The 12950-nt window shown below is 42.8% G+C and overlaps 1 protein-coding gene across 3 annotated transcripts; it reads right to left on the reverse strand.

The window, feature by feature from the left end:
- Positions 1–291: 291 nt before the first annotated feature.
- On the reverse strand, positions 292–12548 carry ilf3b (interleukin enhancer binding factor 3b). Of its 3 annotated transcripts, none has more exons than XM_037088449.1 (18): positions 12412–12548; positions 10895–10993; positions 9915–10138; positions 9612–9786; positions 9359–9503; positions 7871–7962; positions 6646–6741; positions 6224–6335; positions 6006–6103; positions 5810–5921; positions 5554–5667; positions 5123–5328; positions 4824–5009; positions 4446–4727; positions 4010–4142; positions 3842–3889; positions 1883–2302; positions 292–1122 (listed from the first exon to the last, which is right to left on the reverse strand). In XM_037088449.1, the coding sequence occupies exons 2-18, from the start codon at positions 10895–10897 to the stop codon at positions 989–991; spliced, it is 2580 nt and encodes an 859-aa protein (XP_036944344.1). In that variant the 5' UTR covers positions 10898–10993; positions 12412–12548; the 3' UTR covers positions 292–988. The 3 variants fall into 3 exon arrangements, with proteins under 3 accessions (XP_036944344.1, XP_036944343.1, XP_036944345.1); XM_037088448.1 differs by lacking the exon at positions 12412–12548 and adding an exon at positions 12079–12097; XM_037088450.1 differs by lacking the exons at positions 292–1122; positions 1883–2302; positions 12412–12548 and adding exons at positions 2438–3279; positions 12079–12097.
- Between the last annotated feature and the right edge of the window lie 402 nt (positions 12549–12950).

Below are 12950 nucleotides of genomic sequence, written 5' to 3' on the forward strand. Positions count from 1 at the left end.
CTATGTTGTCACTGATGATTTTATGAATAGTTAAAAAAAATACATGACCAACACTTTAAGAAGCACTTTAAACAGTTTTAAGCCATACACACAGTTTTAAGAAATACAAACGTTACGGTTGCCAGGTTGTGAAATAACTGACTGATGAGCCATTAATACTCAAGTAATTAATAAATCAAACCAAGTAATTAAATAGTGAAAGCATCATCAAGTGCCCACCTTATAATGATAATAAATATAATTTGTAGAAATACTTTATACTTAAAGGCAAAACTGTAATTAAGACCAACATTTCAAATAAAAAATAATTTATTCATACAAACAGTTTGTTCTACCTTAACAGGAACAAATCCCACCCATCCGAAAAGCTACAGTGAGCAGAAATGTGGATACGACATGAGGAAGTAAACATTTTCCAGTAATCTCAAAAACCATTTATTAAAATAACTATTACACTATTACAAAATAAGCCAAAATTACAAGCAAAGCAGAAAAGAAAAAGATATTCTGGTCTATTGAATTGTTACAAAAACAACCTTTGTAGTTCCAACTACAAGATTTACTAGTTTCACATGAGAAAGAAATGCTGTCACCACACAACTCACTCTTTATAAGAAAGGAAATCAAGTCAGAGCTAATGAGTGAGTAACTTGTAACATCAGCCTTCATATTTAGTGATGAGGAAGAGGACTGGTAGCAGAGATTAAAAAAAATAATAAAATAAAATGAGAACCTAAAAAACACAAGTCTAAGCACCGACCAGACCACTGAACAGACCACTAAATTCAGCCATATACTCAGCTCTGACACTTACAAAGTCCAGACATCTCAATTTGTGCCCACATGTGCAACATAGAAACCCAAAAGCACATAAGAAGCAAACATGGAAAAGGCAGAGAGCACAGCCAAGCCGTCTATCACTTTCTTTGGCTTGAGACACTGATGCAGGGAGCTTGGTGCCAATGATTCACAGACGGAGTAACACAGTCTATCGGTACTGGTAATTCATGCTGCTGTCCCCCCTGCCGTAGCCCACTGGGTTGTGGTACTGAGAGTGGTTGGCGCCAAAGCCCTGGTTGCCACTTCCACCCTGTGAGTTGTAGTTGGACTGGTTGTTGAAACCTACAAGAAAAGTGCGACAATTAGTCAAACAAATTTACAACAGGCAAAAGGTGTGAAGCTTGAAACTGCAGCTTGTTTTCTTTTTCAGGCCACCTGGGGGCAGCAGAAACAATGTGTTGACTTGTTAGCAAAAAGTTAAAGGGCAACATTAGATTCACATTCAGCTGCATTCAAGGCCAGCTGGTGAACGCATGACAAATTATTCTTTTGGTGTTGACTTTTGCTAAAATATGGGGTTCAACGGGGTTCCATTCTCGGGCCCTTACCATTTTACTTATATAACTTATACATTACTTAAGATAAAAAAAACAAAAAACAAGATCGGTAATCAGTTCCATGCCTTTGTCACAGTTCTTCAGGCATTGACTGAATCTCTTTCTCTTTAGACAATGGAAGCTGTTCGTTCCACATAACATACCAAGTATCCATGTAATAATGTGAAAATGTGTAATTTAAATGAAACATGTCAGAATGTTGTACTGAGAAATATTTGATCAAGATGTTTATTTTGTGCATTTACAGAAGTGTTTTGTAAATACAAAAAAACAGAGCAACAGTGATAACAAGTGAATATAGAACAATCAAGTATGTGGTAATAATGTCTTAAAATATCTTGTATAACCAATCATAACAAGAAAACTGTCTTTTTACTTTTGCCAGCTAGCAGCAATACACTGCTGTACTTGGTGCATGTGATGCAAATTCTAATTCTGTATCCAATTTCAGAACAGCACATTTCCTTTATACCCCCTTAACTCACCTTCATAACTGTAGTCTTGGCTACCTCCTGCGCCCCCCGTCACCTGGCTCGGGTAAGCAGTGCTGTATGAGTATCCGCCCGTGCCCCCCTGGTTCTGGTTGAAACTCTTCTTTCCCTGCCCATAACCCTGGCCATATTGGTTATAGGGCCCTTGCCCTGAAGGGCTGCTGGACTGGTACCCCCCTGCAGTTCCAGTGTTTGCACCTGGGGGACCTGGAAACGGTGGCTTCCCTCCTTTGTGCATGGGGGGTTTCTTTTTGGGAGTTTTGGCAGCAGATGTGGCAGTGTAAGCTCCTTCATTCTGGTAGTATGTGCCATAGGAGCCCTGTGCTGATCCTGGTGCTGTGCTGGCTGGTGGGCCACCTGATGGGCTGCCTGTCGCCCCAGCTCCTCCGTTTGTACCACCATTGTTGTAGTAATCTGGGAAGTAACAGCATGGCACAGTCTTAAAATGGGCATAACTTAACCACTAACCACTGCTTGTATACGGGCACTGTGGAATACAGTTTTTTCATGTACTCAGAAATTAATTCAGACCCTGGAGAAACACAGTAATGAATGGTGTGATGTCACATTTATTAAAAAAAACAAAAAACATTTAAAAAAACAGCTAGAGCAATAAGTCTTGCCTACACAAACATACATCAGATTCTCCAATTCACACAATGTGTGTGCAAACGTAGTGCCAACAGCCTCAGTTCATCAGTGCCTAACGCTGTTACAGATGGACAATACCAAACAAAAGTTAAGACCATCATGCATTCAGTGTAGCTATGACTTAACAGTGTTGCTGATATGACATTTTCAAAAAAGGCAAAAACACAAATTAAAAACAGCTTCATCACGATTGGAAGTGACAAAAAGGCATTAAAAATGGATGAAAACAGATTTCTCTGTATCGTCATCTTATCATGGAGTCAGAGGGGACCAGGCTGTTACAGACAATAATCCGAAAGTATGTATGTTGTCCAGGCTCCCACAGGCTTTCCCTTAATCATGATCCATATGAAAAGAAGCCCTCTGAGCCAGTCTGACACATGGAGGCCATCTACAGTAAATCAGCCCTGTGGTTTGGGGAGGTCCGGGTGTTCAGGTACATCCACAGCAAGTTCAGAGAAAACAGGGTGACTTATGGAGGCTACATGCATGCAGTGGCAGATCGTCTCCCAGAGGTACCAGGACATGACAAGTGGATTGGCAAGACAGGGTGGAGAGGTTGTTGTCACTTTATTCCCAGGGTTGCGGACTTGGTGGTGATAGGAGTTCATGATGCTGCTGGAACACTACTGAGTATTTTGTCCACTTTTATCCTCTCTACGGGACTGTTTTTGATTTTAAGACTGGGAAGATCTATGTCGCAAACTCGTGGTAGCCATAGCAGTCTGAGACAAAGTCACCTAAAGAGTGAGACAGGGCAGAGAAGGGAAAAAAATATCAAAATTAGATTTATCTGTTTTTTTCCTGCCATAAACGTGGCAGTTGAATGACTCATTTGGTCAGATTGCATTTAAAGTTGTTGGGTTTTTTTTTTTTTTTTAGATTTCTCTGCTCCTGTCACGCTCAGGTAGGTCAGTCCTCAGAACAGGCTGCCAGAGGGAAGAAAAGAAAAGGGGTTCTCTTACGAGGGGGACTTGTCAAAAACAGATTGAATCCTGTGGCTTAAAGCAGAGAAATGTAAAATCGTTGAACTGGGAACATCCCAACATGTATTATCATTATATGGTCTTGTTTGCCGTTTGTTCTGGAGTGAAAGATTTCCTAGTTATGGAGTTAAAACAGGCTGTAAAAGCTGTTTTTCTACCGTCCTGGACAGATGTACTTTTCTGCTCCAGGACATATCTATGCTGAGACATCTGTTTGGATTTCTCATTTGGTCAAAGAAAAGCTCGCCTTCATCCCAGATAGAGAGTAAAAAAAAACAGTCACACCGGAACTATGGTAGGTGAAATGAATACTCACTGTATCCAGAGTTAGCACTGTTCCCGTAACCATATGTTCCAAAGCCACCTGAAAGGAAGACACACATTTAAAATGCTGATTGGACACCATGCTGATAATAATTACCATGCCTAATAACACCTTACCACCAAATACAAAATGTCTGCTTGAGGAGAAGCATGTTTTTACCTCCTTGGCCGTAGCCCCCTCCATTATTGAAGCCCCTGCCCCTTCCACGACCTCGGCCTCCTCTCCCTCTGCCTCTGGGCGAAATTGCGTCCCCGACTCCAGCAGTTCCCATCATGCCGAAGCCTGGAGTGTGCTGAAGAGGAAAGTTATTTGTTCTTTTCATCAAAACTGAGCAGAAAACTTTACTTATACACCAGTGAATCAATCATATTTTCTTTACTCCTAAAATAATCTGCTCTTTTTAAGTAATCTCAACAGAGTATGTCTTTAACAGAGTAAAAACATTGGTTCTAGTGAAATAACCTAAAATACATAAGGTGTAATAACTAGTACACCTTTTAAACATGATGAGTTTTATCTTGCACTAAATTTGGCCTTCGCCAGGACTTTAAACAAATCAAACCTTCAAAAATTCACTGTTTCACTGGGTGCTCACCATTGGTGGTCCCTTTTTCTTTTTAGTGGCCTCGGCCACAGCTCCTTCACGGAAGAGCCACTCCAGAGCAGCCAGAGCAGCATAAGCCTTGGCCACCTTCTTATTGGATCCCGTCCCCTGAAACTTCTGACCATCGATCTCCACCTCCATGACAAAGCGTTTGTCGTGGCTGCCTCCAGTCTCAGAGATGAGCTCGTACTTCAGGCCGCGGCGCTTCTCGTTCAGCTCCATCACAGGGTTCTTGCCATGTTTGGTTAGGATTGGTCCCTGTTGGCGAGCAGTCTGACAGGTAAAGAGACGATAAGTAAAATTAGGGCAAACTTTGCTCACCTTTATCCACACAATCATCACTTGCTGAGACAAAGAAGAGCTTCGTACCTCTGCAGCATCACTGGTGTCTGCATTGACTGCTCCTGTGGCAGCAGTGGTAGTTTCAATGGTTGCAACTGTTGGCTTCAGTTCTTCAACAGCGGCAGCTACGACCGCCTCCTCTGATTTTACAGCTTCCTCTAATTTTACAGTCTTTAGTTCCACTCCTGTGGGCAGGCCCATGTCTTGAAGTACCTGCAGTTTTCCACAGATTCATTGTTGTTTAAGCAGCACACGGACATGTCCAACCTAAACTCAATCACAGGGACAAACAAGTTGGGCCATATCAAAATATTCCCTGTGCTCACCTTGACAGCTACATGCAGCTTGGCAGTGCGTTTGGATGGGCCAGAAGCCTCAAAGGTTGTGCCATCCACTTCAACGGCCATAGTGAAGACCGGAACATGAACTGGGCCAGTCTGAGATATCAGTTTGTACTGGAGACCTGGCTTCAGCTGATTGAGCCTCATAAGAGCATTCATCGCCTGGGGAGGCTCAGCCTTCTCCTCTGGAGCTGGTAAGACAAACAGTAAGAAACAGACTTAACACTTTGCACTTCCCCAACTATCAATTATTCTACAGACGTTTTGCTTTCCATCAGTCATTATCCAATATACTGTCAAAGAAGTAGAGGTGATGTTTTCAAATTGTCTAGCGTTCAAAACTAAAAAAGTATTCAATTTATAACGATTGTGCAAATTTGAATGTGTGTAAATTCACTAGTTCAAAGAACACTTACATTTCTTCTGAAGTTTTTTCTTCTTTTTATTTGGGCTCTTGTCATCCATTCCCTCCTCTTCCTCAATGGGCCTTTTCATTGGTGGGGCGTATGCTGTACTAGGTGGGATTTGCACTGCATCACAGATAAACACAAGATTTTTCACATGAAAATACAAGACACCTTGCTGCATTATAAAAAGGAAAACCTAAAGAGAAATAGCCAGACTCAACTGTTATGATTGCTGATTGCTTGAATCTCATAGGTGCGAGCTTACCTGTGTAATCAATAGGTGTCTCACTACGAGGTTTTTTGGGCATCTTAGAGGGGAGGGGATCCATCCCAAGCACTTTGTGAAGCTGTCCAAAAGCTGACAGCCTTAAGGCATGCTGAGCATACAAGAAACAGGGTATTGGTATTATATTTACTAAATTGTGAATACACGCACCAACAGATGATTTTATTGTACTCACTTGTGCACTCGCTGTGATGTCTTCTCTCTGCTGGTGATCCAAGTGACCAATAGCATCTGTGGCCTCTTTTTCACATGGATCAGAGATTCCAGCACCATCTAAAATAGATATTATAGTTTTAGATTCATTTAGAAAACAGAAAACAAGCCTAACATGTACAATGAAAAAACATTGCATAAAACTCAAGCAACAAATGTCCTCCTTCCCTACATACATACCTGACATGAGGATTCCTGAAGCTAGACACTCCAAAACTCTCCGTAGAGCTTCTCCTGCCCCCATGGGCCGGTTCCCTGTGCCAATGGCTTTCTCACAGATCAGCTCCAGTGGCTGTGAAGCAGAAGAGGGAGGGAGACTCGTTTGAGGATGCTATTTTTAAGCTTAGCCACTAACACAAAGAGATTTCAGGTCACTGCGTTAGATAGTAGCTCTGCAAATTAACAATCATGGCGGTGCCTTTGATTTTTTTTGTGTATCTAGGCAGAAAACGCATTGAAGGAAACCTGTTAGGAGAGCTTCGCAGTTTCTATTAGCTAAAAACTGTCTTAGGAAAAATACTTTCACTGTATTTAGCAGTTCTTAACTGCGATGAAACCAGAAAGACCTATATCACAGCCGTTTAGCTGAGGCTCTAACTCACCCAGCCACGAAGCGGGGCCCATGTGGGGACGCGGGCACACAGGTCCCTTAGGATCCGGATTACGATGACACAGGAGCGCAGCCCGTTGGCCCTGGCCTGGGGACACAAGCAGGGATGGGGGAGGGGGGGGGCACGAGGAGGACAAGCAACCTTAGTCAAAGAGGAAGACAATGTGAAGCACAAAACAACATGAACATCCAAATAAATGAAAGAAAATAAAAATGAAGCCACACAGACTAAAACAGCTAAGCTTTGTCATTATGGAATTATCAGATGACAGAATAATATTCACTTTGTTGGAAGAGCATATGTATGATCGTTCACATTCATGGCTGTAAGTAAATAGCCAACATGATTGATGGTGAAGTTATCAGACAAAAAACATTTCTTTTTTGGGGGGAAAAACATGCGCATGAATTAAGTTCAGGAAGAAACGTGTGAATTAAGCCATCTCCAACTTTATACCAGCGCTTATGTGAGAACCCAGTGAACTATTTACAAGGGGACGTGCGCTGTCATTGAACAGAGTAATGGTCAGTGATCTGTGAGTAAGTCAGTGAGAATAAAAAAAAAGGTAACTACTCAAGGTGCAATATTCCTGCTGATTTGTGGCACAAACAGAAACAGCCAGAGAGCAAGGAAAAGTTGGGGCCACATACTCTACAAAAGCTGCAGAGATGGAGCACTGATTGTTATAGAGTGAAAGCCAAACATGACACAGGCCACAACACTATAATGAATTATTTTTAGCATTGTTCACTACAAAAACAGTTTATCTTCAAAACTACAGAATGGGGCAGCAGAAAGTGCTCTATAGATAGCACAAATGTGAAAACAACAACAACTCACACCAACAACAACATTATAGAAATATTGCACCTGAATACATGGTTTGTTAGTCCCAGCTTTTTGATCTGCTGATTGAGTTAAGCAGCTGTGAGGGAGACTAATGAACTAAAAAGCAGCATTGACCTTCTTTTTCAAATATGGCACTGCAGTGGAACCTGTTAAGTGAGCAAAGCAACTCTACAACAGTGTAATGACAAAGGTTTCCTAAGAAACGGACATCCAGATCATCAAGTATTACTACAGGAAGTACACTTCAAAAGAGTAAATAAAGAAAAGAAAAAAAACATGGAACGCCCAAATAAAAGACAAAAGAACAGAGCGTAAAACCAAACTCAAAACTACTTCTGTTTTAGAGACAAAAAGACAAGATCCAAACCTGGAACCACTTAGCGTGGCGGAGAGACGCCAAGGCAGTTAGGCATTTCTGCCTGTCCAGAACATCCGGGGGATCGTTGACTGAAAGCGAGTCTATTGGCAGGTGGAATAAGAAGACAAGGTACAGTTTGACCAAGGGGAGTTCTGTCAGCCGGCCAGGGGGAACACAGGCAGCCTTCCCAAACCACAGGCAGGAGGGGGAAGGGGAGGGGGACCCCTCCACTGCAGAACCACTAACAGTTCTCAACCTCCCAGTTAATATGGTTTTGCACGGCCCGGCACACATGATTAAACTTGAAACCCACCGGAACAACGGTATTGGGATGTGGGTTTTAACTTGACTTAGTAATAACAACAAATCATGACATAAAAATGTGCATTTATTAACAGATAACTGGTTGTATCAAATGGGAGGTTGCCTCGACATTGTTGCTTCAAATTAAATCGGTGCTTCAGTGCTCAGAAATGGTCTGCATTGTTTTTGTGGCGTCAAACAGGAGGTAGAGCCCCTCCCCTTAGCCCCGATACTGGGTACACTGCACTTTGCCCCTTCCGAGACAGAGAGCGGCCAGTTGGTCAAAGGTCCAGCGTCCCTAAAAATTGACAAACTAGAAGGCTTGACAGAGAGAATCAGAATTGGAACCACAGGCAGAAGTTATCAGATGCACAAAAAGTGGGTATCAAAACAAGTCCACACTGCAGCAAAACTGATGGCTTAAAATACAAAGACCCAAACTGGGCATCACTGTTAGCACAGGGCTACAGATAAGGTCAAGGTTCAACACCTGTTAAACTGAGAGCCTCACAACTGTTGAGTGCTCTCAAAGAATGTCAACTTGTGGACATCTGTGTTCTTGTAAAGTTACAATTACACTTAATGATGATGTACTTTTTCATGATGCCATAGTCTATTGCTACCTGACAACTAGGGCTAATCCCCTCGTTTTTTGGCCTAGTTGGACATTCATGCAGTGTCCCTTGTCATTATCTGTGAGCCCGAGCCTTCCCTGCTAAGGACCATCAGAGACAGTCAATGGCCATCTGTTGGGTCTAACAACCAAGGACAGTTTCACCACATGTTTTGCTACTCATTTTTGCTGCAATGCAAACCGTTCATCATCAATGATAAAACACATGCAAACAAAGTGGTCTCTCTTTTTGTATTTGGTTAAATTCTCAGTGAGCCTTCATGTCGTTGGTGACCTTGATCATTAAGGGGGGGGAGAGAAAGCCATGTCTTCAGCAGTCAGTAAACTACCTGCCCTATACTGTATATTGGGCCATCAAAAATGTACAGTTACATTACATGGAACTACGAGAGAGACTAAAGAGCTATAAGCATAGCGTAGTTTAATTATGTGACAGTGCATTCTTGTCCCCTAGCTCCATTGAAGGCCCAATAAACAATATCTGTCTAGCCTGGTGGCCTCCCTGCTGGAGGAGGGGTGCCACTAAAAAAAACACTTGAGGCCCTCATGTAGGAGCTTACCTCCAGTAGCAGCCCTCTCTATCTCCTCACGGACCAGAGGGGATGTCAGGTGAATGGTGAGGGTGAGAGGAGGCTCCTTGGTGTTCTTGATAACAATACTGGCCTCGCGGATGTGCTGGGTGACAACATATTTGTCTTCTGTAGCCTGAGGAAGAGCAGAGTGGTTAAGACATGTCAAATATGAATTCACTACTGATTTGTTTAACAAACTGTGCGTTGAAGATTTAGTGTGTGTGTTCCTCAGTGTTCTTACCTTGAGCTGTGTAACAAGGTTTTCTGACACTTTCTTCAGCAGACTGATGGTAGGTTTTTCTTTACAGAGGAGCACCAGCTCCAAGTCCAGGTCCCCCTTCAGTAGCAGGCCCTTGGCAACCAGACCCACCCTCATTACACCACGCAGAGAGCGGGTGGCCTGATCTTTGTGCTCACTATCAACGAGACAGATACAGGGGAGAAGCACCAGACAGAGAAAAAGTTTCAAAAGGTGTTAATAAAAGAAGATGTTACAACCCATTTCTTGTCATTTAACTGGAAGAAATCACTGACATCCCCTCACCTTTCCTTATCAGTGTCTGTACCATCAGAATCAGACTTCGAGGTTCCCTTCTCCTGTTTATCCAGCCAGTCAGAGACAGCCTTGAGGGCCCGCTCTGTGTGGGATACCATGTTTTGAACACTTTCAAGTTCCTCCTGAGTAGGGTAGATGACTGAGTGTTTGGCCATGACATGGCGGTCATCATTCATGAAGACCCGCATGGAGCGATGGCGCATTGGGGGAGGCTGGTGGGGCAGAATATGGAAGATCATTTACAAGGAATAAATACAAAAAAAGAACAGAGTACAACCAAAAACATACCCTTAAATGTGACACCGTGGTCTGAGTGAACAGAATCCAGGACTGTTATCAACTCAGTTATGGTGCACATCAAACACTGATAGCTACTTTTGATAACAGATCATTGCTATTTAACCAGAGGCCTGTCTCACAATGCAGGATTACTGGACCAATTTAAACCCAGAGGAGCTCTTTGGCCTTCTCAACTTGTTTCAGACTTGAAGCGGTTCCAGGTTTGATTCAGAGCAGTTATCCAACGAACTTCATTAATCCTGCTTTATGGGTCAGGCTCTTAGTAAACCTGGAACAAGCGAGAATTAAAAAGGACCTACTTTCTCTGTCGCTCTCTTGTCTTTACTTAAAAACTGAACAAGGCCTCATGTCTAGGACTGGCTTCTAACACCAGTGACTACACGAGCCGAGCGTATGCACGGGCAGCCAGGGCCAATTTAGAAGAGAGCTGTGATGTGGAAGCCACAGCATGTGTTCTTAAAGCCCCAGGCAAAGTGGAATAACAAAACACTGGCACCAGTCCTGTGACTTAAATTAGATGTGACACATTTATTTGTCCCATTAACAGTGACACTTAACAAAAAGGGCAGTGTGTCCTGTGCTCTGGCTTGCCTGCCTGTTGTCAGATATAAAAACAACAAAGAGATACAGAACTTCAAATAAACTACAGACTGAAATTAAATCATTACCATTATTATTCTGGAGGCCGTGGTGACTCCTTTATCCGGTGAATGGCAGTACTCAGAAAAGGGCTTCTCTGCAGCAGATGACAATGTTGCAGTCCGTCTCTGTAAAGTGAGAAAACATGCGCACATTTTTACACAACCGAATGTAAGACAGAATTCAAACGGCCCCATGAAGCCAACTGTTGACTAAGCTCGATCCACAAAAGATTTATGGGAGGAACGTTTGATTTCAATAAATGTCTGTGGTTGGCCATAAACACTGAACGGAGCAAAAAAAAAAAATGCTTCACACTTAGTCACTGAGGACTCTTTGTTCATCTCTTCGAGAAATAAAGCAGTCACCAGCTGCAGCAACAGGACTGCTGGCACATAAACACATGCCTCAGGAACTGCACACAAACCTACTTTCACATGCAAAAATGTGATTCATTGTAATATATGGACACCAGAAGGACACTGGCTACTTCAGGATGCAGACATTCATATTAGTAGCGCGCAAAAGCAGGATTTCGGAATGTAATCATCCACCCAGCCAGATGACAGTAGTGCTGCGATAAATGATCGTCCCTATGAGCAGAGGTCACCCCACGTTACCTCACAGATGACTGACTGACCATTTGGCAACGGCTTGGATGACAGGAGTGTGCCTGCTGCTTTGCGACTACAACTAAATGATGTGATTAGTCTGAAATAGTTAGGTTGAGCGGACAGGCAGGACATCTCCTTAATTTTGTGGCGACACGCCCACAGCGCCTGCCTAATTTAGAGTTAACTTCTTTAGATGGCCCACAACATTATAACTGCGATAGGCAAATGAGGTGAACCATAACGAGCATAAACACTGGAACATTTTTATTATTCAGTCAACAGGTTATTGAAGTGTGGCATCAGTCAGAAACTTGCAAACGACAGTTACACCTGTTAAGCCCGCGATTTCACAAAGACTTAAAATTATTGCACGAGCAAAAGGTGAGTTATGAAAAAGCAGACACACGGCAAAGGGGCTCAAGCCCTTCAACTCCATCAGGGGAATTTAAAAAACAGACGCCATTTTAATTCAGTGCAGAGCCAGGCTGACGACGGCGGCTAACAGCGAGCTAACAACCCCCGCAACAACAAAAAAAACATGCATCACCCATCGTTAAACACTGCGCCATGCTACCAAAATAACACCCACATAAACCCACCATTCACCGATCATGTTCATCAACTGAATGTCTAAACAGAAGTGGACACACTTCGCGGAAAACTGTGTTCGTATTTGGATATCAGACTGTTGCTTATCAGACACCAAAATGGTCGAGGAGACAAGATCGAGACCCCATTGAATGCTCAGCCACAGTTAGCACTTGGCAAGTTAGCTTAGCAGAACAAAGCCGGATGAATGTGTTTCCCAAGCGCTCGTCGATAAGCCATAATGCATTGGCGAGCTTCGTCAAGTCTCTCGGTGTTCAGCGGCCACCCCCGTTCGTGATGCGTTGTATGTTATTGGGCGTAATTTATATATTTTTCTTACTCACCGTGATGTCGTTACTGCTAATGGACGGCGCTGCACGTTAGCCCCAGGTCTCGGCAGCAGGGGAGCAAATGGGAACGCCCACGATATGAAAAGCCATTATGTTCATTGGACAGAAGGTGCACATGACTACAGATGTAGCCAATCCGGAAACAGGGGGTGCAGACCTGTAGGCGTGGCTAGTACCGGTGCCTTTTAATTGAATTGTCTCCCCTTAACAGCTGACCGATTGATTTCACTGCGTTTTGGGGGCTCTCCCTGTGGATCATATCGATTAAAGCACGATCGGTATAGTATAAACACTCTGCTACAATTTTGTTTGTAACGTTGTAAACTATGATTTTCTATCGTCTATCTATCATCTATTCTGCAAAGACATCTGTTGCATTATCTATCCATCCTGTGAGAGGGATTCTCCCTCTATTGCTCTTCCTGAGGTTTCTTATTTTTGGCCACCCTATACTAAGGGTTTTTTTTTTTTAATCTTTTTTTATTTTTTTTATTTTAGTTTTTTTTTTTTAGTTTTTCCTCATTCGAATGTCT

Source organism: Acanthopagrus latus, chromosome 23 (genome assembly GCF_904848185.1).
Source record: "Acanthopagrus latus isolate v.2019 chromosome 23, fAcaLat1.1, whole genome shotgun sequence".
NCBI classification, from domain to species: Eukaryota; Metazoa; Chordata; class Actinopteri; order Spariformes; family Sparidae; genus Acanthopagrus; species Acanthopagrus latus.

Bases quoted from the DNA above. Each gene is read 5' to 3' on its own strand.
- ilf3b (XM_037088448.1), bottom strand. The intron at 5,922-6,005 runs GTGAGTACAATA...TTGTATGCTCAG, and splicing joins ACATCACAGCGAGTGCACAA to CATGCCTTAAGGCTGTCAGC. The intron at 3,890-4,009 runs GTAAAAACATGC...TCTTCCTTTCAG, and splicing joins AGGGGGCTACGGCCAAGGAG to GTGGCTTTGGAACATATGGT.